Source organism: Cervus elaphus, chromosome 13, assembly GCF_910594005.1.
Source record: "Cervus elaphus chromosome 13, mCerEla1.1, whole genome shotgun sequence".
NCBI classification, from domain to species: Eukaryota; Metazoa; Chordata; class Mammalia; order Artiodactyla; family Cervidae; genus Cervus; species Cervus elaphus.
The window spans coordinates 18,711,072-18,733,258 of NC_057827.1; the positions used below are offsets into that span (position 1 = coordinate 18,711,072).

The following is a 22,187-nucleotide window of genomic DNA, read 5'->3' on the forward strand; positions in this document are numbered from 1 at the left end:
GACTCCTCTGTCCATGGGATTCTCCAGACAAGAATACAGGAGTGGGTTGCCATGCCCTCCTCCAGGGGATCTTTCCCACCCAGGGATTGAACCCACATCTTAGGCAATAAAAATTCCTCATTTTTAAGAAAAGTGGCCCCGGGCAGGCTTAGTGTAACAAAGGTATTCTTTCAGGTCCAGGTAGAGGGCAAGGTGTGAAAATCTCTCTATTTATTTCTCTTTCTATCTGGTTCTAATTAGTGTTTTGACTTTAAACACGGCTGTAGTTTCAGCCTTTTGACGAAGGCTGCTCTCAGGAGGATGCTCGGAATACAAGTGAAGAACATCAGTTTGTCTCATTTACTTAGAATGCATCAAATTGCCAATGAATCTAGAACTGTGGATAAAGAAAGATATTGAAAAGGATGGGGAAAGAATCAGGGTCCTGGGCTGTGCAAACACCTGGCATCCCCAGAAGACTCTGTGAATACCCTGGCTAAGCTCCCTCCAGTCACTTGCCTGCCCTTGGTCATTTCAGGCACCAAGAGAAAAACGCTAGGAAGGAGCAGGGGGAGCCACCCCTGGGTCACCGTGAGGCCAGCGCACAGTGGGTCTGCCCTTGCACAGGTGTCTGCAGGCTTGTTATTGTTTCTGTCTAGTCGCTCGGTATTGCCTGACTCTTTTGTGATGCCACATACTGTAGCCCGCCAGGCTCCTCTGTCCATAGGACTTCCCAGGCAAGAATACTGCAGTGGGTTGCCATTTCCTTCTCCAGGGGCTCTTCCCGACTCGGCAGTCAAACCCACGTCTCCTGCATTGGCAGGCAGATTCTTCACCACTGAGCCACAGTGGAGCAGGCTTGTTAGGATTCCTGAAGTAAACAGTTCATTGCTCTGACTCTTCTACTCTTGGAATCCAAGGTTGGGAGGGCTTTGTGGTTTCGCTGGGTGAGTTGAACAAGCTTTCAGCAGCTGCTTTCCCCTCTGCTGAAGGTCACATAAACATATGGGCTTTGCTGAGATTTCTCTCCAGTTCCAAGGATTGCTACCATTGTAGGTTCAAAAAAAGGACTTCCCAGCAACAAGTCTAAATCAGCTGAAAACTAACTAACTAACCAAGCCACCCATGGGGATACCAAGACCATGAGAAGAACAGATCAAAGCAAACTGGGAATATTTACTTAGTCTGGGGCCACACTGATGTGTAAGCAATACTATGGTTCTCTGAGCAGTTTTTCTTTTTTTTTTTCCTTCAGTCCATTTACCTATTTTTCTAACCTACTTTGCAAAACTTTTGCTATGGGACTCAAGAATTCCAAGAGTATCATTACATTACAGACTTAATTAGAAACTGGAGGCAGGGAGGAGCTGAGGGTGGAGGGCAGCATGGACTGTTCCGAACCCCAGCTGCTGGGCTAATTAGTCCAACATGAAGGAATCTGGCGGCAGCAGCCAGAGTTGGAGGGGTCTCTGCTGGTCAACATTTTTATGAAGCCAGTAGATGAATCTGCCCTTTGGCAGCTGCAGACGCTGTCAGCTGTAGCAAGGCGGGCTTTGGGGGGCCTGAGGCCGTGCTGGCCGAGCCAGGTCATCTCAGCAAAGCCTCTGTTCATGGAAGGGGGCAGCCTTCTAGTTAAACGCCTGGAGATGTTTCAGGGAAGCGAGCTGCTCAGCTGGGGTCAGACTGGCCTGAGCTTTGACTCCGAGTAGCTAAGGACGTGAGTTCATGCTCTGTTCCTCATGACACCTAATTGTTCTGTGTGTTCACTAACCCCCAGGCACTGTGTCAACTGGTCTGTGCCATTAACTCGTGTTACCCACACACAGACCCAGGAGGACAAATGTCCCCAGGATCACACAGACCATAAGGGGTCCAGCTGGGATCTGAGTGGCGGTCTGGTTCCAGCTCAGAACTCATAATCGTTGCAGGAGGAGGTGGCCACCTCTTCTGTTAATGCAGTGGTCTCCAACTTTTTTGGTACCAGGCATTGGTTTCAGGTAAGATGATTTTTTCATGGATCTGGGGGATGTGAGTGATGGGGAACAGCTGCAAATACAGATGAAGCTTACCTCCTGCTGGGTGGCCTGGTATTGACAGGACTGCTACTGGTCCATGGCCCAGGTATCGGGCTGTTAATGGGCTGACAGTAGGACCCATCCTCTCATGGGAATGCTCTGTAGTTCCAATGCGGCGCTCGGTGTATGGCTTCAAATATTCCTGAGATCATGGCTGCCACTGTCTGTGAAGCCTCCACTGTGAAGAGTGGTCAGGGTTTTCTATGCATACACCTCTTGGATTGGGTACATCCTGTCCTCTCTCTAGGCATCAGTTTCCTTGTCTATAAAAGGCCAGACTTGGAAAAGAATTATGTCTGAGGTTCTTTCCCGATCAGGGATGCTTGTATCCCACTCTGCTACCAAGTCCTTTTTTCTCTGTGTCTTGCTCTTCACTCATCTCAGTTCTACAAACATATTCCGGAAAAGAACTTCTGCAGGCACCATCATTTGCTCCCCACTAGCCTGGGGAAGGAGGTGTCTATCTTTAAGGAGAAGGGGCAAACGAGCCACACACACTCCCATCAGACGACAGGCAGCAGCAACAGCAGAATCCCTTTGTCTGAGTACCCCCAGGGGAGGTATTCAGGGTGTACCTCGGCTCCACAGCTGGTCTGTCCCGACAACCACTTGCCTCCCTTGTACCCCCCAGCTTCATCAACACACAGATTCCAACTGGGCTCCCTCATGTCTCTTTTTCTGTAAGGTCACAATTGTGGCTTTTCCAGTAGTCATGTACAGATGTGAGAGTTGGACCATAAGAAGGCCAAGTGCCAAAGAATCGATGATTTCTAACTGCAGTGCTGGAGAAAACTTGAGAGTCCCTTGGACAGCAAACAGGTCAAACCAGTCAATCCAAAAGGAAATCAACCCTAAATATTCACTGGAGGGACTGATGCTGAGGTTGAAGTCCCAGTACTTTGGCCACCTGATGTGAAGAGTTGACTCATTGGGAAAGACCAATGCTGGGAAAGATTGAGGGCAAGAGGAGAAGGGGTTAACAGAAGATGAGAGGGTAGGATGGCAGTTTGAGCAAACTCCGGGAGACGGTGAAGGACAGGGAAGCCTGGCATGCTGCAGTCCATGGGGTCACAAAGAGTCAGACAAGCCTGAGTGACTGAATATCAACAATTCGTCAGCCGCTGCCAGACTGCGTGGTGGAAGCCACAGTCTCTTTTCCAGCTGCCCCAGAACAAGGGCCTTCCAGGGACCTGCCTTGCGCACCTCACACGATTCCCAGGCTACCTCTTTTCCCAGTCCCTTGCCCAGCTCTCTGCTGGAATTTCAGAAACATATGGCTGTGTGTGTGGCCTGTGCATTCATGAAAGGTTCACAGCCCTGAAGAGGTGCTCTGCCTTAGTTGTTGAGGAAGATCCCGAGAGAACTGAAAACCTGGTCCTTGAAATACAGCACCGATCCACTCATAGAAAGAATGACAAGTTTCAGGCACAAGATGGGAAAAACTAAAATCTGGGGGGCTTCCCAGGTAAAGTGGTAAAGAACCCGCTGCCAATGCAGGAGACACAAGAGATGCGAGTTTGATCCCTAGATAGAGAGGATCCTCTGGAGGAGGGCATGGCAACCCACTCCAGTATTGCCTGGAAAATCCCATGGACAGAGGAGCCTGGCGGGCTACAGTCCATGGGGTCGCAGAGTCGGACATGAATGAAGGGATTTAACACACTGCAAACTGTGGAATTCTGAGTGGCTCCTGAACAGAATAAATTATATTCCTGTGCCCTCTGCTGGTAAAGAGCGGCACTAGCCTTCCTGGGGCCTGCAGAAAGGAGGCAGACAAAGAGGGTGACTCACACGCATCCTTCTGTCCCTAGAGTCTCATCAGATCGGAAGTCCGCTGTTATTCATGAGGGGGGAGGCGGCCATCAGCAGGATGCCCAGACGGAATGGAAATGTGCCCATCCGTCTCAGGCACCAGAGGCTTCAAACTGCCAGTGGGCAGAGGACTACGGATGCCACTGCCTCACCCGGGCCTGAAGGGTGAGGACAGGTGTGGTGCAGGATGGGTGGGGACGACAGCCCAGCCTGAGCAAAGGATGGTACCCAGCAGACTGCCAGTGGACAGGCTGTGCCCCCCAGCCACCCGAGTGCCTCTCGGCCACTCCAGGCTCGGAGGAAAAGATGTTATTTCATTCCCAAGAGGAATCTTAGCGAGGGGGTGGGATCTTAAAGTAGAAACACCCACCCACTTGCTCACGGATCTGGGTTTTCTATAGATACACCCCTCAGACTGGGTACACCCCATCCCAGGGGTGTGAGTAAAAGAATCCATCTGCCACAGCAGGAGCCTCGGGAGACTCGGGTTCGATCCCTTGGTCGGGAAGGTCCCCTGGAGGAGGGCACGGCAACCTACTCCAGTATTCTTGCCTGGAGAATCCCACGGACGGAGGAGCCTGGCAGGTTACAGTCCATAGGGTCACAAACAGTTGGACATGATTGAAGCGACTTAGATGCACACCCTTCCCCTCTCTAGGAATCAGTTTCCTTGTCTATAAAATGCAAGAGTTGGAAGAGTGATGTCTGAGGTTCTTTCTGGCTCAGGGATGCTGGTATTCCACAAGCCTGGATCCAAGGGGGCCCTGCCGATACGCTGAAGGCAAAACTGCCTGCTGGATACCTGCCTTCTCGCCCCAGGCAGCCTTCCCCATGCCCTGGGAGGTTTCCTCTTCCGTCCCTTCCTTCGAGACTCCTGTCCTGTTCTGCCTTTGCTGCAGGGCGGAAGTGGGCTTTTTGTCCATGGAGGCAAGATGGCAGCTGACTCTCACCTGTGTGGTTTCTCTGACCAGGTCACCCCCTCATCCCCTTCGCTAGGAATAGGATCAAAGGGCCAACCCAAAGCTAAAAAACTGCAGTGTTCAATCACCTCCTGAACAGACCCAGTGCTCTAAAATAATAAATAAATAAGGCCGCATTTTATTTTTTCCCCCTCCGTTTGGAAATTTGTAACATCATTAGCTACAAGTAAATATATCAGTGGAATTAATGGAGTGAATCACAAAGTGACTTGATTGGATTTAAAACCACATAATGTCTTTGGGGTGAATTAGTAAATTTAGCACTGTCGAGAGATGATGAATGGAGAACCGGGGGACTGAGAGTTCTTATTGATCCTGGGAATAGATCAGGATGAGAAGAAGGGGAATGGCTTCCCACGCTGTTTTCAGAGAGAAAGGAAACATGTCTTCTCAGCTCGTTAAGTTGCATGGGAACACAGCGCCCTTTTGCAGGCGTGTGGTTGAGGTGTGACCACATATGCTGGGTTCCCAGGTGGCGCTAGTGGTAAAGAATCTGTCTGCTAGTGCAAGAGCCGCAGGAGACATAGGGGGTTTGATCCCAGGATTGGGAAGATCCCCTGGAGAGGGAAATGGCAACCTGCCCTAGTATTCTTGCCTAGAGAATCCCATGGACAGAGGAGCCTGGCGGGCTCTAGTCCATAGGATCACAGAGAATCAGACACGGCTGGAGTGACTAAGCAATAGTTTGGTGGGCAGTGCTTAAGAGGGCCTCCAGTGATCCCCACCTCTGGAATTCATGTCCTTGTGGAAGGATTCCTTCTCCCCAGTGTAGACAGAAACAAGTGGCTTGCTTCTAACACACAAAACGCAGCAGAAGCAATGAGGTGTCACTCCCGAGACTAGGTTATCAAAAGACTGCGGCTTTGTCTCCTGTGTGCTCACCCTGTCCTGGGCTGTCTGCTCCGCAGGGGCCATGCTGAGGTCAGCCCTGCAGAGAGGCCCAAGGGAGCCAGCCTCAGAGTCGACCTGCCCATGGCTGCCAACAGCCACTGGGGCTGCTTGGAAGCAGAGCCCCTCCAGATACGCTTTTACATGATTTGAGACCGGCTAAACTCCTTGACTGCAGCCTCATGAGGGACCCTGAGCTAGAACCAGCCAGATTGAGGGCGGGAGGAGAAGGGGGCAACAGAGGATGAGATGGTTGGATGGCATCACTGACTCAATGGTCATGAGTTTCAGCAAAGTCCAGGAGATGGTGAAGGACAGCGAAGCCTGGCGTGCTGCAGTCCATGGGCTCGCAAAGAGTTGGACACAACTCAGTGACTGAGCAAAGCTGCTCCTGGGCTCCAGACCCAGAGAAATAAACCGAGATAATAACTATTGTTTAAAGTCACTAATTTTGGGGTAATCTGCCATAAAGCAACAGATTAATACACCAGGCAGCTTGCTGGGGCCACTGAGATGCGAGTAGAAACAGTGCATGTCATTTCTGAGGCAGAGCTGGCTTCCTGCCTTGGCAACTGGGCAGGCAGCAGTCAGATAAAACTTCTGTGAGCCTGGGTCTTGGAGGGACTACCAGGGGAAAGTCCCATCCCCTTCTCACCCCAAATACCACTAACCTGCACTTAAGAACACAAGACATTGGTTTGAAGTATGGTATGTTGCCTTTAGGGCTTCCCAGGTGGCGCTAGTGGTAAAGAACCTGCCTGCCAATGCAGGAGATGCAAGAGACACGGGTTCGATCCCTGGGTCAGGAAGATCCCCTGGAGGAGGTCATGGCAACCCACTGCAGTATTCTTACCTGGAGAATCCCACAGACAGAGGAGCCTGGCAGGCTACAGTCCATGGGGTTGCAGACTGAAGTGACTTGGCACATAGCCCATGCTTTCTTGAAAGCCCACCACAACAGTGTCTTACAGAAACAAGTTTCAAAGCCGGTCTCCTTGACCCTATGTGTACACCTGCACTTAGGAGCTCCAGCTTTTAGCTTAAGAAACAGGGTCCTCTTATGGGTTCATGGACCGACATTCAGTGAATATGTGTGTTTGCTGGGTATTTCCAAATCTGTCCCCTCACTTACCTTACATCAGTCCTGAAGGCAGATATAAGTTCTGTTACCTTGACTTTACAGATAGGAAAATTCAGATTTGAAGAGTGAAATCAACCCCAGGTGGTTATTAAGCCTCTAGGCAGACATGAGCAGAACACAGGCTTGAGTCCAGGCCCTCTGAACCTACACTCACCATCTTCCCTCTAATCTCAAGGGGGTCACCAGCTAGAGAGGTGGTTGCATTAAAGTTGCTTCTTAGTAGGAAGGTTTTAGAACTCAGAGGGCTGGGGCTCCTTTGTGATGGGGAAAGGGCTTGTGGGTAGGGCTTAGAAATTGAGATAAATTCCTTACTTGTGTCAATGAAGACTGCATCCACATAGATTTTGGTACAGAAAGAGCCCAGGATAAATCCACAGGCTGGTCCAAACACCAGCATCGTGAACAGGATTCCTGAAAGAAGAAGATGAAACCAAGATTAGATTAAAAGCAGAAGGCATTCAATGAGCAAAACTGTCAAAGCATGAGAAAACTGTTTTACATTGATCAGATGAGAGGTTTGATTAGACAAATGCTATCAGAGGAATTAGTCTAAATATCCTAGAGGGGAAAGCAACTATTCTAATTTTTGGAAACCCTATTGAAGCACTATCACGCAGGAATTCTATAGTTTCTGTAGGTTGCTCTGAAATATTTCTAGGCCTCCAGTACACTTACTTTTGAGGACTCTACTCCATGTCACATCGGACCCATAAAATACATCCAAGTTTATCATGAAAATTTTTTTTTCAGCCATAAACATTTTGGGAAGGATTTTTATCATTTTGCTTTCACATTGATTTGGCTTTATGTAATTCATTTAATATACAGTTGGCAAAGACTTCTCAGCCCTCACTGTGCACACAGGAATTCTTATGAAGTGAGAAAAGCTGAAGCCACAAATTATTCTCCAATGTAATGAAATGTTTATGGGCATTAAATTTAGCAAATAACAAAGCTGACATAATGGCATGCTTTGAGCACATTTAATTAGACATTTTATTAATTTCAGTTTTGCAGGCCCTCCCCACTCGTATTTTTGCAATTGCTCTCTGTTGTTGATCTAACAGCCATTCAGGACTCAAGCTCTTTCGTAGGACTTGAGAAGACGGTACCAGGCACGTGCCTAAGCACTGGGTTTGCCAAAAAACTCTTTCTGGTTTTTCTATAACAGCATGTGGGAAAACCCTAACAAACTTTCTGGCCCACTCAATACGTATCTAATAGATGCAGTATCTGGAATTTTGCACAGAACTTTTGGCTCACTCTGGCAAAAGCAATGAGCCCAAACCAAAAAGCTGCAGGCTGTTTTCTACTTAACTAAATTTCAACTTGAGCACTGACAGTTCACAAGGCCCTAGGAGTAAAAATAACAGTAAAGAAGTGCCTTTTTCTTAGGAAGCTGGTTATCTGTGGGGACAATCAGTACATGGTCAATTCAACCCAAGCAGACAGGCTGGAGGGTGGATGCTAACAGGTCTATGTGGGCACATGAAAAACAGGATAGGAAATGGATTCAACCGGAGGGAATCTGAGCTCAGTGGAGGGTTTCTGGTCTGCTCACAGAGTAGACTAACTCAGCCTGAAATCTCCAGAGATGGATCTGCTCAAATACTCATCCACTCAATCAACACTTCTTGAGTTCCTTCTTTGCACCAACCAGCCTTCTTAGGGATGGAGACTCAGTGTTGAAACAAGCAATCAAAAACCCAAGCCTTCCTGGAGCTCACTGACTTGGACGGAGAAGAAAACAAAACTTAAGAAAACCAAAGGAATATCACTCAGCCATGAAAAGGAATGGACTGGTGCCTTTTGCAGAGATGTGGTTGGACCTGGAGTCTGTCATACAGAGTGAAGTAAGTCAGAAAGAAAAAAACAAATACTATATGTTAATGCATATATGTGGAATCTAAAAAATGCTATTGGCGATCTTATTCACAAAGCAGAAATGGAGACACAGACATAGAGAACAGACAGAACAAACATATGGATACCAAGGGGGAAGGTGGGGTGGGATGAATTCAGAGACTGGGACGGACACATATGAAACACCATTGATGGAGAAGGAAATGGCAACCCACTCCAGTGTTCTTGCCTGGAGAATCCCATGGACAGAGGAGTCTGGGGGTTACAGCCCATGGGGTCACAAAGAGTGGACATGACTGAAGTGACTCATTACAGCAAGCTGATTGATATGATGTATAAAATGAGTAACCAATGAGAACCTGGTGTGCAGTACAGGGGGCTCTGATCCGCGCTCCGTGGTGACCTAAAAGGGGAGGAAATCTAAACTGGCGATGTATGTGTACATGTGACTGATTCACTTTGCTGTAGAGCAGAAACTAATCAACATTGTAAAGCAACTATACTCACAGAGAAAAGAAACTATAGACAGGAGCTGGACTGATTTCTACATACTTGGCAAAGGAAACCAGGTGTTTTTCACTTTCAGACCAGAACCCAGAATCCCAAAGCAAGTACTTTAAGATGACTTATAAAGAATGCTGTTTGATGAAGGAAGGGATGAAAGAGGATGGTTTCCATCACAGGAATGGAATCATGTGAATTCCACTGAGGAATGAATCCACCCTCGGTGAAATCCTACTCCTAGATTTAGAGCACTCTAGAAGTTCAAGTGTCTCAAGATAGCCACTCCTGTACCCAGCTGGTGACCCTGGTCTCCCAGTTATTTCTGTTTATAGGAATCTGGAGAGCAGCAAAATCTGCTTTATTACAACACTGGCTCTGGTTTGTCACAATTTAGGTTGAAAAAACTGAACAGAGAAAATTGAGAGAGGTGAGGGTGTTTTTGGAAGGGTCTAGAGTGTAGGGAATCTTTCAAAGATGGGCTAGAATTAGGAGGATTGTCCTTAGCTGGGCCGAGTTAGGGAGAAGAGCGATCTTGGCTCTGCTTGGTGGATGGAGGAAAGGGAAGCAGGAAGAGATGCTGAGAAAGATACAGGGTCAAGGGTGTGGACAGGGGGTGTCCAAGGTAACAGCAGCACCCAGGGGAGACTGAAGGACTTGCTGCTTCAGGGCAAAATCCCGAAGCCAGTTATGTCCTTCTGAGCAGGACACAGGTGAAGGCAGAGGGGAGTCACTGGCCAGCAAGTAAATCAACTACTCAGGCTGTTCCCAAAGAAGGGACTTGAAGACAGGGACATGATTCTCTTGCCCAGAACTACCCCTCTGACTCCCCTTCTATGCTCCTGGCATTTGCTCTGATCTCCAGCACCACTCCCCCGCCCCCCCCCCCCCCCCCCCCGCCTCACATGATAACACACTTCTTTTCATGCAAATTAAATACCCCCCACAATCAATGTAACAACCACTGCTCCATCCCCCACAGAGTGAACAATAAAAATTATAATCTTGAATAGGTCAAAGGACCCAGCATTATGTGTCAACGGAAAGAAACAGCCAATGAGCTTCAGAGCTGGTGTTGAGAGTGTATTACCCTCCCCCACGTGGGGACAGCGGAGCGCGTGAACAGACCAGTGTCACAGGAAGCTGGAGACTCCAGGCCCTGGGTGTCCTGTCCTTCTGCAACTTACGACACAAAAGGAGGGCATCCCTCAAGCTCAGGGGCCCACAGGAGCCCTGTGGGGCCCAGACAGGCCATCCAGCCATTCTGGCAGCTCCGATAGGCAGAGGCCACTGCCGTGGAGCCACGTGCCAAGGTGACTGCTCCCTCCGGTTCCTCTAGGACAGGGCTCGGGTCTCTGAAACACTGGGCTGCAGCTCTCCATTTTAACAGGACAGAGCTCTCTCTCAAAGAAACAAGATAGCGTGGCTTCCCTGGTGGCTTGGGGGTAAAGAATCCGTCTGCCAATGCAGGAGACACGGGTTCGATCCCTGACTCTGGAAGATCCCGCATGTCACGGAGCAACTAAGCCCATGTGCCACAACTATTGTGCTCCAGAGCCTGGGAATAGCAACTATTGAGCCCAGGTGCTGCAACTATTGAAGCCCGCACGCCTTAGCGACCACGCTCTGCACCAGAAGCCAGGGCCCTGGGGAGCCCATGCGCCGCAACTGGAGAGCAGCCAGCCCCCACCTGCCACCACCAGAGAAAAGTCTGTGTAGCAACAAAGCACAGTCAAAAAATAAAAATAAATAAATGATGAAAAAAAGAAAAGCCATAGAATCTCATTCCAAAAACAAGAAAGAAAAAAAAAAAAAAGATGTGTGATATGCATTTTTGTGCAACGGGCACCACCTCTTTGTTTGAAATCTCTGGGGACATTTTTAATTTATCTTTTGTATTTTAAACCTTTTATTTTGTATTGGGGTACAGCCGATGAACAAACGTTGTTGTGATAGTTGCCGGTGAACAGTGAAGGGACTCAGTACACATACAGCTATCCATGGTCTCTGGGTGCATTATTTTTTTAAAAGCAGCTTTTCCTCAGAGATACGCCAAGTGAACCTCTAGCAGCAACGGGTTCTAGAATGTTCTCCAAGGGATGATCTGGTAGTGGGGATGGCTTCAAGCGTCAGGAAGCACCCTTACTGTTGCAGAAATATCTCAGGGTAACAGCTCAGATCACACAGCATGGGAGAGCACTGTCCTGGGTCTGCAGAGGGTGGTTTTCCCCTGAGAGCCTGCAGGCTGGCTGGGCTCTTACAGAAAGGCACTTGGAACGCGCTTCCTTGCTCTCTTGTCGATTCATCCCACCAGGCTGTGATTTTGTTCTTGTTTATCAACCACCCCCCACCCCCAAAAAAAACACAACCGTTCTGCCTAAACAGACAAGAAACAGATGGTCCAGCATCCCTGCGTTGAATGGCGAGGACCTCTGGTCCCCGGGTCGCTGTAAGGGGGTGGGGGGTGGCGGGGGTTGTAGGTTACTCAGCGGCGCGGTGCTGCCCCCTACTGTCTGCCAGGCTGTATGCACGGGAGGGGAGCCTGAGAGGCAGGGATCAGAGACACGAGAGTGGCCCCCTCCCGTGCTGCCACCCTGAGCCCGAGGCTTTACAAGCTTAATCTCCTGTAATCTGTTCAGTGACCAGAGCGGGGAGTCTCCTGGGCCCGTTTCACAGCAGAAGGAACGGTTCAGCATCTCCCTTCCCAACAAGGGAGCCAGAAGGCAGCACAGCGGGCCCCGCGATCGGGTTTCTCTCATCCCCTCAGACAGCTCAGGAGACAGCAGGGGCCGCCTGGGTGCAGATCCCAGCCCCACCACGTCCTAGCTCTGGGCGGCCTGGGAAAGGTCTGTTTCACTTCCTGGTGCCTCAGCTTTCCCATCTGTAAAATGGGAATGATACCAGGCCTATTCCGCAGGGAGGACTTAATGACCTTAATCAGAGTCTGGCACCTAGAAAGAGCCATGAACGTGTTAAATGGAGGTCCCCCATGTCTCTTCCTCTATAACGAAGGCCACCACACCTGGGTTCCCAGTCCTCCCCTCTCCTCCCATGCCTCATTTCCTAAAGCCAGCAGCAGGCAAGAGGGGCTGGAGCTGGGGGCAGGCCAGGTCCCAGAGAGGGCAGTGGGAGGCAGCCGTGATCCCAAGCCTCATGAGGGTCCAGACAGACTGGTCGTCCAGAGTCCAGAGTCCACCCCATGCTCTGACTGCCCACCCGCCAAGTGCATCCTGATGTTAACCCGGCTTCCCAGGGACATGATGCCTGAGCGAAGGGAGAGGGGATGGGACGACCCCATGGTGACCGCACTCTGGCATCCTGCTCTGAACACAGGCCTTCTGCAAATGAGGGTAGTGTACATCTGCAGTTCCCAAACTGTGGGCCGAGGCACCCCAGGATACGACTGTGAACTCACAGGGGCGCAGCAAAATGTTTTTTAAGTTTTCGAGGGAAACCCAGTGATACCTGACATTTGTCAGACGCTACTTGTACAACTACTCACCACTACCCGCTCAAGGTAGCTGATGGTTTCAGCACTGCATTGAGCTACATTCCTTTCAACTACATCCTGTCTCTGTGAACTAAGTCGCTGCTCTGATAAATAGCAAACATGGTGTGGAAATCAATGCAGAACACGGGAAATGAGGGTGGTGGGGTCCCACCTGACCCCAAGGTTTAAGAAGCTGTGTAGTTCCCAGCAGGGACACACACCTATTAGTGAGTAATCGTGCTTACTTAGAAATAAAATAGATGGGACCTCCCTGGTGGTTCAGTGGCAAGGACTCCACGCTCCCAATGCAGGGGGCTTGGCTTCAACCCCTGGTCAGGGAAGTAGATCCCACATGCCACAACTGAGATGCAGCGCAGCCAAGTAAATATTTTTTACATTAAAAAACATAAATATTTTTTCTTTCAAGTAATGTGTCTTATTTTTCCAGACATGTATTATATTAAGTCGTTTGAAGCAAACAGCTTGATAAGCCACAATGACTGGGTATGTCTTGCAGACGCAGGGCTCTGTGAAAAATAAGACGCTAAGGGTACAATGTAGAAGGAAACAGCTACCCACTCCAGTATCCTGGCCTGGAGAATTCCACGGACTGTATAGTCCATGGGGTTGCAAAGAGTCGGACACGACTGAGCGACTTTCACTTCACTTCAAGGGTACAGTGAACCAAGAAAGTTTGGGACTCTCTGGTGTAAACCAGCTGCCCAGGCTGTATAATTTTCTGACTTAGAACCAGCCATCTCTGGACACTGGGGAAGAAGAGATGAACTGGACAAACATTTGCCCTGGAGAAGCTCGCTGTCTTGTTGGAGAGACTTCCAACCATTCTCCATCATTTAAAATACATAATGGGGTTCACATGCTTGTCAGGTCTACCATATCCTTCTACTTCTCTGAATATCCAGTCTACTGATTTGTGAGTTTGATCTTGAAACTCCAACTAAAAATCTCAATTTATCTACTTAAAAATAATTGTAATATATAGTGGAACTATATGTAACTTTGTTCTGTATTTTCCAAGTCTCCCATAAAAGTGTTATCACATTTTCATAATTTTAAAACTATAAAAGAAAGAGAAAAATAATACATAATGGAACCTACAGGTGCCAGGCACTGCTCGAGGAGCTGAGATATGGCTGTGGACAAAACAGACCAAGTTCCTGATTTTTTTGTGGAGTTTGTATTTGGGAAGAAGAAAGGCCATAAACAAATTAACCTACCATATGATGTCGGTGCCAAAGAGGATAGGGCATAATAGGGCGGAGCAGGAGAAAGACCGCCCAGTGTACCCTGTGTTGTAAATAACAGGGCACTATATTATACGTGCTAGCAAGCTGGGGTGAGTGGACTTGCAGGCTAAGAGTTCCATCGTGCAGAGGGCAAAAGAAGTCTCCCCAAAGATGTCCATGTCTTAATCCTTGGAACCTGTTATCATAATTGACCAAAGAGAACAAAGGCTACAGATGGAATTAAGGTCACTAATCAGCTGACTTTAAAATAAAGAGATTATATTGATTATCCCCATGGGCCACTGTAATCACATTTTTGCTATTTAGTCGCTAGGTCATGTCCAACACTTTGTGACTCCATGGACTGTTGCGCACCAGACTCTGCAAATGTAATCACCTTTAAACGTGGAAGGAGGAAGAAGACAACTCAGAGTCACAGAAGGAGATGAGACCACAGAACCAGAGCCGCGGCATCATGAGAAAGACTTGACGAGTCACTGCTGGCTTTGCAGATGGAAGACAGGGCCTGAGCCCAAGAATGTGGGTGCCCTTGGGAGCTGGGAAAGGAAAGAAAATGGGCTCTCCCCTCCAGAAAGGATCCTCTAGAAGGAAGGCAGCCCTGCCAACACCTTCATTTTTAGCTCAGTGAGACCCATTGTGGACTTCTGACCCACAATGTAAGATCATATATGGCTTACCTTAAGCCACTCAATTTGTGGTAACTTTTTACAGCAGTGATAGGAAAACAAATACAATTGTTAAGCAAATTTGAGGATAACCTCAGAGCTTAACACCTGCTAATACACATGTGAACCTCTAAGAACAAGACGTTGCACAAATCTGCTGGCTAATTATGTGACCATGGGACATTTCTGCAGGTCATTTTTCAGACATGGCGTTGACTGGGACTCAGTCCCTCCTGCTTTTCCCAGGACAGTGTTCTTTGCATGTGTCTCTCTCAGCATTGGGGAGGCACCTTCTAGATGCAGTGTGCCAAGGGGCCTGCCATGACAGTCTCTAGCAAGAGGTCAGGCCAGACACGCAGAACCAGAAACACTTGCAAAACCCAAATGGAGACTTCTATGTATTTGGAATTTCCTGGTCCAGGAAGAGTTAATCAACTTTATTATTATTACTGATATATGATGGTGAACAATAATACTAAACAACATCTTTTGTGTGTCTGTAGAAAGTGACATACTGATTTTAAATTGTTCATAGAAACAATGAGGGCCAAGACCAGCCTGGATACCTTGCAAGAAGAAGAAGAATTGGCAAGACTCTCCATACTGGACATTAGGACTGCTTTTAAAGCTGTAATGATGAGGACTGTGTGCTGCTGGCACAAGAAATAGCAAATATTCAAGTGACACAGAAGAGAAAGCCCAGAAATGGATCCATACTTGCGTGAACACCTAATTTATGGGAAAGTATGCATACGAAGCAGTGGGGGAAAGGATGAGATATTCCATAAATGGTGCTAAGTAAACTTGAAATTCTAGGGGAAAAAATCAGCTGCACAACACATGTAGGAATCAATTCCAGGCAGATCAGAGACCTGTGAGAAAAGCAAAACAATAAAGTTGCTGGAAGATAATAGACAAGAGTACTGCCACAATGTTGGGGGCAGGGAGAGATTTCTTAAACCAAACAAAGCACAAAGCACTAAAAGAAAAGCTTGACAAATTGGTCTATATTAAAATTATGAAGGTCATTCCTTAGATTCATCAAAAGAGCACATTAAGAAATCTAAGATGTGGGAAAATATACATGTAACACACATCCTTAAAAACATGTATACGAGAATCAGACAGCTCACATCAAGACCGTATTTAAAAGCGTTTATAAATCAATGAGACGAGGACTAACCGGTTGTAGGGCTTCCCTGGTGGCCCAGCTGGAAAGAATCCGCCTATCAGTGCAGAAGACACGGGTTTGATCCCTGGTCTGGGAAGATCCCACATGTCAAGGGGCAACTAAGCTCGTGCACCACAGCTGCTGGGCCTGCGCCCTCGGGCCTGGGAGCTGCAGCTACTGAAGCCTGGACCTCTTACAGCCTGTGCTCGGCGACAGGAGAAGCTACTGCAGTGAGAAGTCCATGCACCGCAACTATAGGCAGCCCCGGCTCACGCAACTAGAGAAAAGCCCACACGGCAACGAAGACCCAGTACAGCCAAAGAAATAAATAAAATTATTTTTAAAAATTAGAAAGGAAAAAGACAAAACAGTGGAAAAGGGGGCAGAAACCTTAACAGATACTTCACAAAAGAGGAAACTCAGAAGAACCATGCAACATGGCAAGATGCTCAACTTCATCAGAATTCAGGGATGTGTAAATTGTAAGAACAGTGAAATGTCACTAGATTTTCAGCTGACTGTAGAGCCTGACAATACCCAGTGTTGGCAAGAATGTAGGCGATCTGGACTCTTGCACACTGCTGGTAGGAGTGTAAATTAGACAACCATTCTGGCAAAACTTTGGCAGTGTCTATAAATTTAAAGAGGAACTCACCCATGACCCACAAACCCAATTCCTAGGCAGACACCCTACAGAAAAGTCTGATATGCACTAGGAGACACATCCAGGGATACTCATCCCAACACTGTAAGATGCTTGAACTGGAAGCAACACAATGCCCATCGACAGTACAACAGAGAGACACGCTGTGACATCTTCATATAATGGGATTATTATACAGCAAAGAACACACATCATCAATAACCTGGATTAATCTTAAAAGACACAATTCCAAAAGAACACAGACAGGCAAGAATACCCACTGGTGTGATTCTACTTACACAGAATTGAAAACAGCAAAATTAAACCATGGAGAGATATACAACTAGGAAGTCAAACTGTAAAGATAAAACAGGGAAATAAATAATAGAGAAGTCAGGATGGTGGTTTCTGTTGCCCTGGAGGGAGGGAGGGAGTTACAATAGAGGAAGCAGAGGTGGGGGAGGGTGGATTCTTAGGCACTGATTTTGTATTTGGTCTGTTTTCAGGCTATGTAGATATTTGTTTCACAGCAATTTGTTAGGTTGTAATATTTTCTCTGCACAAAAACATGATTATTACATTTCATATACACACACATGTGTGTATATAAATACCTATAGCAAAATGGCTATTGACTCTTTATCGAGTGCTTATTGTATTGATACGATGCCAGGGACAGGACTATGCAATTTATATCCCTTATCTCATTGTTATCTCATGATTCCTTCTAACAAGGCAAGGAGGCAGCTGCCTTCATCACAGCTGTGTCCAAAAAGGAACTGAGGCTCACAGAGGTTGGGCAACTCGCTCCAGGGCCCCTGGCTTCCAGCGGGCAGCTGGTCCCTGTGCCCTTTGCAACACGGTATCCAGCTAGTTTCAGCACAGATAACAAAGTTAAAGAGGGAAAACCACACCCAACCCCAAACCCTGCGGCTCACAGGCAGCTACCTGCTTCTCACACCACAACGAGGATGTGGACAGAAACCATCTGGTTCCAGAAGTGGGTGTGGATTCTAGAGCTGGGCTGGGGTGAATCCTGGTACCACCACATACTGTGGGCAGCCCTGGGCAAGACCCTCACCCTCTCTGTGATTTCACATCTGAAAATAGCAGGTGGCAATAAGATGTACTTTACAGCGCCTGTGGGTAGGGATGAATGAGGCAGAGGTAAGGGCCCAGTGTGACCCCGGTCCGGATGCAGCACTTCAGGGATGCTGGTCTCCATGGATGCTCTGTGGCTGTGCTGGGTGGGGAAGAGCTAGCAGATCCCAGGGAAAGGAGATACGCTGTGGGCGCCCCGTTTTCCTGCTCAGAGGGCCCTGAGTCTTCTGCAGCCAGGCCCACTTGAAGGCCTGCTCTCTCCTGGCCCTCGTGGAGGAGGCCTGCCACCCAGCTACAGCAGCGCATGTGGTACCCCGTGGAAGAGGAAATGCCGACTCTCCCCTCCAAGTACCATCCTTTTCTTTGCTGGAGTGTGACACCGGGCCTGGCTTCTGAGCTAAGAGCCCATCAGGACAAGGACACAGGGGCAAAGGCTGTCCCCGAGGAGCAGAAGGCACAAACTCTATATTGCTGGAAGCAAAAGCAAAAAAGGCAATCCAGAAGCCCAGTGGTTTCTCCCAGTGCATCCACTCACTCTGTAGTCAGACGCATCCATTAGTATCTCTGAGGGTCACGGGTGGAACAGGGCAGGGACGATGCCTGCCTGGAGGGTGAGTCAGCACGCGACAGGAAGGACAGCATCAGGCTCCAATGTGCCCTGTGTGTCTGTGAGCACAGCACAAATGCTCCCTGTACCTCAGTTTCCAACTCCGTAAAATGGGCTCACAACAACCCCCAGCTTCTTCGGAGCCTTTGAGAAGCAAATGCACTAGCACCCGACAAAGGCTCCAGATAATATATTTCCTGGAACATAGATGGTTCTTGAAAAACAGTAGCTGTTATGCTCCTCACTGGTACTTCTGGCAGCAGGATTTCCTTTTCTGCTTTACAGGTTTTACTTTTTTGGTTACTTAGGTAAGAGACGCTTATTTCAAAGAATGTGGACTACACAGAATAATGTATAGAAATGCCACTATTCCCATATTTCGTTTGGGCATTATTGCACTTGCATTGTATTTCTCCCATGTGTTCTTTCCATTATTTATTATTAACTTGGCTGTGCCGCATCTTAGTTGCAGCACGCGGGGTCTTTCAGTTGCTCCATGTGTTCTTGCATTGGTGGGACCAGACAGGTTCACTTGAAAACAAAAACTCTTTTCCTTGTTGTAAAAGATACACACGTTCAGTGAAGAATGATCTGAGAATAAAGCCAGGATGGAGAGGCACCGCAGCACAGCGGCCACGAACACAGAGAGGGCCAGTTCATTAGCTGTGTGACCTTGGGGAAGTTAATTACCTTCTCTGGGCCTCTGGGCCCTCACCTGAGAGCTGGCTAACAATAGTTCCTACCTTGCAAGGTTGTTCCAAGGGTGAAGTGATGAATGCATGTCATGGGTGCATGTCACAGCACCTGGCATACAGTAATTGTTTAATAGATTTGAGCTATTATTACTACAAGGAAGGTGGCGCAACTCCCATCTCTCACCACCCAGAGAAAAACACTCCCATTCATTTAGATATTCCCTTCTAGTTTGTCCCTATAGAAAAGATTACTTTTTAAAGAGTAATTAAAACAATATGTAGCAACTGAGATGGTTGAGTGGTGAGGTTAGGGCATTGGACTTAAGATCCAATGGGCTAGTGCCTGTGTGGGTTTGAACCCCACTCTCAGTAAATTCGGTTTTGGGCTTCCCTGGTGGCCCAGACAGTAAAGAATCTGCCTGCAATATGGGAGACCTGGGTTTGATCTCTGTGTTGGGAAGGTCCCCTGGAGGAGGGCATGGCAACCCACTCCAGTATTCTTGCCTGGAGAATCCCACGGACAGAGGAGCCTGGCGGGCTACAGTCCACGGGGTCGCCGAGTCGGACATGACAGAGTGACTAAGCACACAAAATATACAACACAGCCTGGAAACAAATGATAAGATTTTCTAAAGAAAACGTTTCAGAAACTCTATTTTTCGGCTAAGCTGGGTCTTTGCTGGGCTGTGCAGGCTGCTTTAGCTGTGGCTCAGAAGCTGAGGCACGTGGGCTTAGCTGTCCTGCAGCACGTGGGATCTTAGCTTCCTGACTAGGGATGGAACCCACGTCCCCTGCACTGGAAGATGGACTTAAAACCATCTGATCATCAGGGAAGTCCCTGGAAGAGACTTCTCTATTGCAATAGAACTTAAGGTGCTGGTAAAAGGGAATTTCAGGGCCAGGTATTTCTCGGTTGGCTTCATGGCAAGGGTGAAGGAAGAAGCTAATATGATTCGGAGCCACGATGCCTGGCGCCCAAGGCCTGGCTCCTGACCCCTTCCCTGGCTGCGAGGAGGGAGGGCACCCCAGGACACTGGGATCTCACGTGACAGTCCTGGCTTCTCAGCAAAGACTGAGACAGCACTGGGCTGGGGTGGGGGGCGAGGGGGGAGCTCAGGCTTCTGTGCTTGACAAGGAGAAAGATCCCTCCAGGGGAAGCCTGTGGTTTTCCCTGGAGGGAGCCTGAAATTTGCTTGATATTTGCTTGATTTGAGAAAAGACAACAGTCTCTCCAACAGTGTCTCACTGGGCTGGTACACAGTGGTGAGCGCTTTGACCTCTTTTCAAAGGAGAGTGGTCTTTTTTTTCATTATTAGTGTACATGAAATAGATAAGCAACAGAGATTTACTGCATAGCTCAGGGAATTATACTCAGTCATCTTGCAATAACCTATAATGGAATATAATCTGAAAAGAAAATCACTATGCAATATACTTGAAAGTAACACAATATTATAAACCAACTGTACTTTAGTAAAAAAAAAACAAAAGTAATACATTCAGAAAAGGGAATGATTTACTAATATCCTATCATCCAGAGGAAAAAAGGAAAGGAGATCAGTCCTGAATATTCACTGGAAGGACTGATGCTGAAGCTGACCTTCCAGGTGGCTAATACTCTGGCCACCTAATGTGAAGAACCGACTCATTGGAAAAGACCCTGATACTGGGAAAGATTGAGGGCAGGAGAAGGGGACGACAGAGAATGAGATGGTTGGATGGCATCACCGACTCGATGGACATGAGTTTGAGCAAGCTCTGGGAGTTGGTGATGGACAGGGAGGCCTGGCGAGCTGCAGTCCAGGGGGTCACAGAGTCGGACACGACTGAGCAACTGAACTGAGCATCCTGAGACAATCGCTTCAAGTCTTTTCCCTTCTGTGTACCTGAGGTCAAACAAAAATTCTCATGGCCATTTGGTAAGGTACGTATTGTGAAACTCTTTTTGCATATGAGAAAACAGAAGCTCAGAGAGGCTAGTCGATTGCCCCAAGGCCACACAGCCAGTACTCGCTGGAGGTGGATTTGAACTCGGGCCTCCAGGACCACTTAGGTTCTTAGAGGAAGCACAGACAGGACATCCTGGTACAGCAGTGAAGTCTCTGGAATCAGCCAGACCTAGGCTGGGACCCTGATCACACTTGTTGATTTCCAAATGACTCATTTGCCAATGCTGAGTCTAGATTAAGAATATCTGTCTTTATCTATATTTAAAATGAATAACCAACAAGGACCTTCTGTACAGTACAAGAATTTCTACTCAGTGTTACGTGGCAGCATGGATGGGAGGGGAACTGGGCAGAGAATGGACACGTGTGTGTGTTGCTGAGTCCCTTCACTATTCGCCTGAAACTGTCACAACCTTGTTAACCGTCTATGCGTGTCTGTGTGTTAGTTTCTCAGTCGTATCTGACTCTGTGACCCCATGGACTGTAGCCCACCAGGCTCCTTTGTCCATGGGGATTCTCCAGGCAAGAATACTGGAGTGGGTTTCCATGCCCTTCTCCAGGGGATCTTCCAGACCCAGGGATTGAACCCAGGTCTCCTGCATTGCAGGCAGATTCTTTATAGGTAAGAGCTGCCTATACTGCAATACAAAATAAAAAGTTATGGCAAAAACCGCTACAATATTGTAAAGTAATTAGCCTCCAACTAATATAAATAAATGACAGAAAATTTTAAGAGTACCTGCCTCACAGAACAGCTGGGGTGGACTGTGACTCTTGCCCACGAGAGGGCAGCAGCGGCCCAGAAGACAGAGTCCTGACTGCAAACATTAACTAGATCATCCCTGTCCTCCGTGTCCACCTGCCCGCAGCCAAACCCTCATCAGAGCACGCTCCTCTTGTCTCTCACTTGCCTCCATGCCCTCAGTTTATACTAATGTATTCTTCGGTCTTGAAACCTGCAGGCTGCAATTTCTCCCCTAAGAAGGGAACATTCGGCTTCATACGTGCATGAATAAAACATGAATGCGTGAACAGCAGGAAGCCTGCAAAACACGCGGTACCTATCTATCCGGTGCCTGCTGCCAGCAGCCTGACAGCATGACGTAACTGACCTTGCTTATTTCTGAGGGGGAGGTGTGGGGGCGGGGAGAGGAGGAGGGGGTGGCCATCCTCTGAACGTAGATCAGGGACTAGACGCGGAATGCCATTTGTGTCACAGCACTATCCCCATGGCAAAGTTTATAAACCAAACACCAAGCTGCTGAGGCCGCATGGCACATGCCGGGACTTACACGCCCCTCCCCACCCACAGGATCCTATCTGTTCCCTCCAAGGCTCTCCCTGGGTCTCAAAGCTGGC

General features: G+C 48.1%; 1 protein-coding gene and 1 long non-coding RNA gene across 3 annotated transcripts in view; one reads left to right on the forward strand and one right to left on the reverse strand.

Moving 5' to 3' along the window:
- The window catches only part of SLCO3A1 (solute carrier organic anion transporter family member 3A1), a 368,846-nt gene that overhangs the window by 77,931 nt on the left and 268,728 nt on the right, over positions 1 to 22,187 (reverse strand). For both annotated transcript variants that reach the window (XM_043921345.1, XM_043921344.1), the window contains exon 3: positions 7,188 to 7,286. In XM_043921345.1, coding sequence (XP_043777280.1) covers positions 7,188 to 7,286 — 99 coding nt within the window. The remainder of the gene's footprint in view (positions 1 to 7,187; positions 7,287 to 22,187) is intronic.
- LOC122706257 lies at positions 2,939 to 20,641 on the forward strand. The gene is made up of 3 exons (XR_006344353.1): positions 2,939 to 2,966; positions 17,638 to 17,643; positions 20,518 to 20,641. It is a non-coding gene; the product is annotated as an uncharacterized LOC122706257 (long non-coding RNA).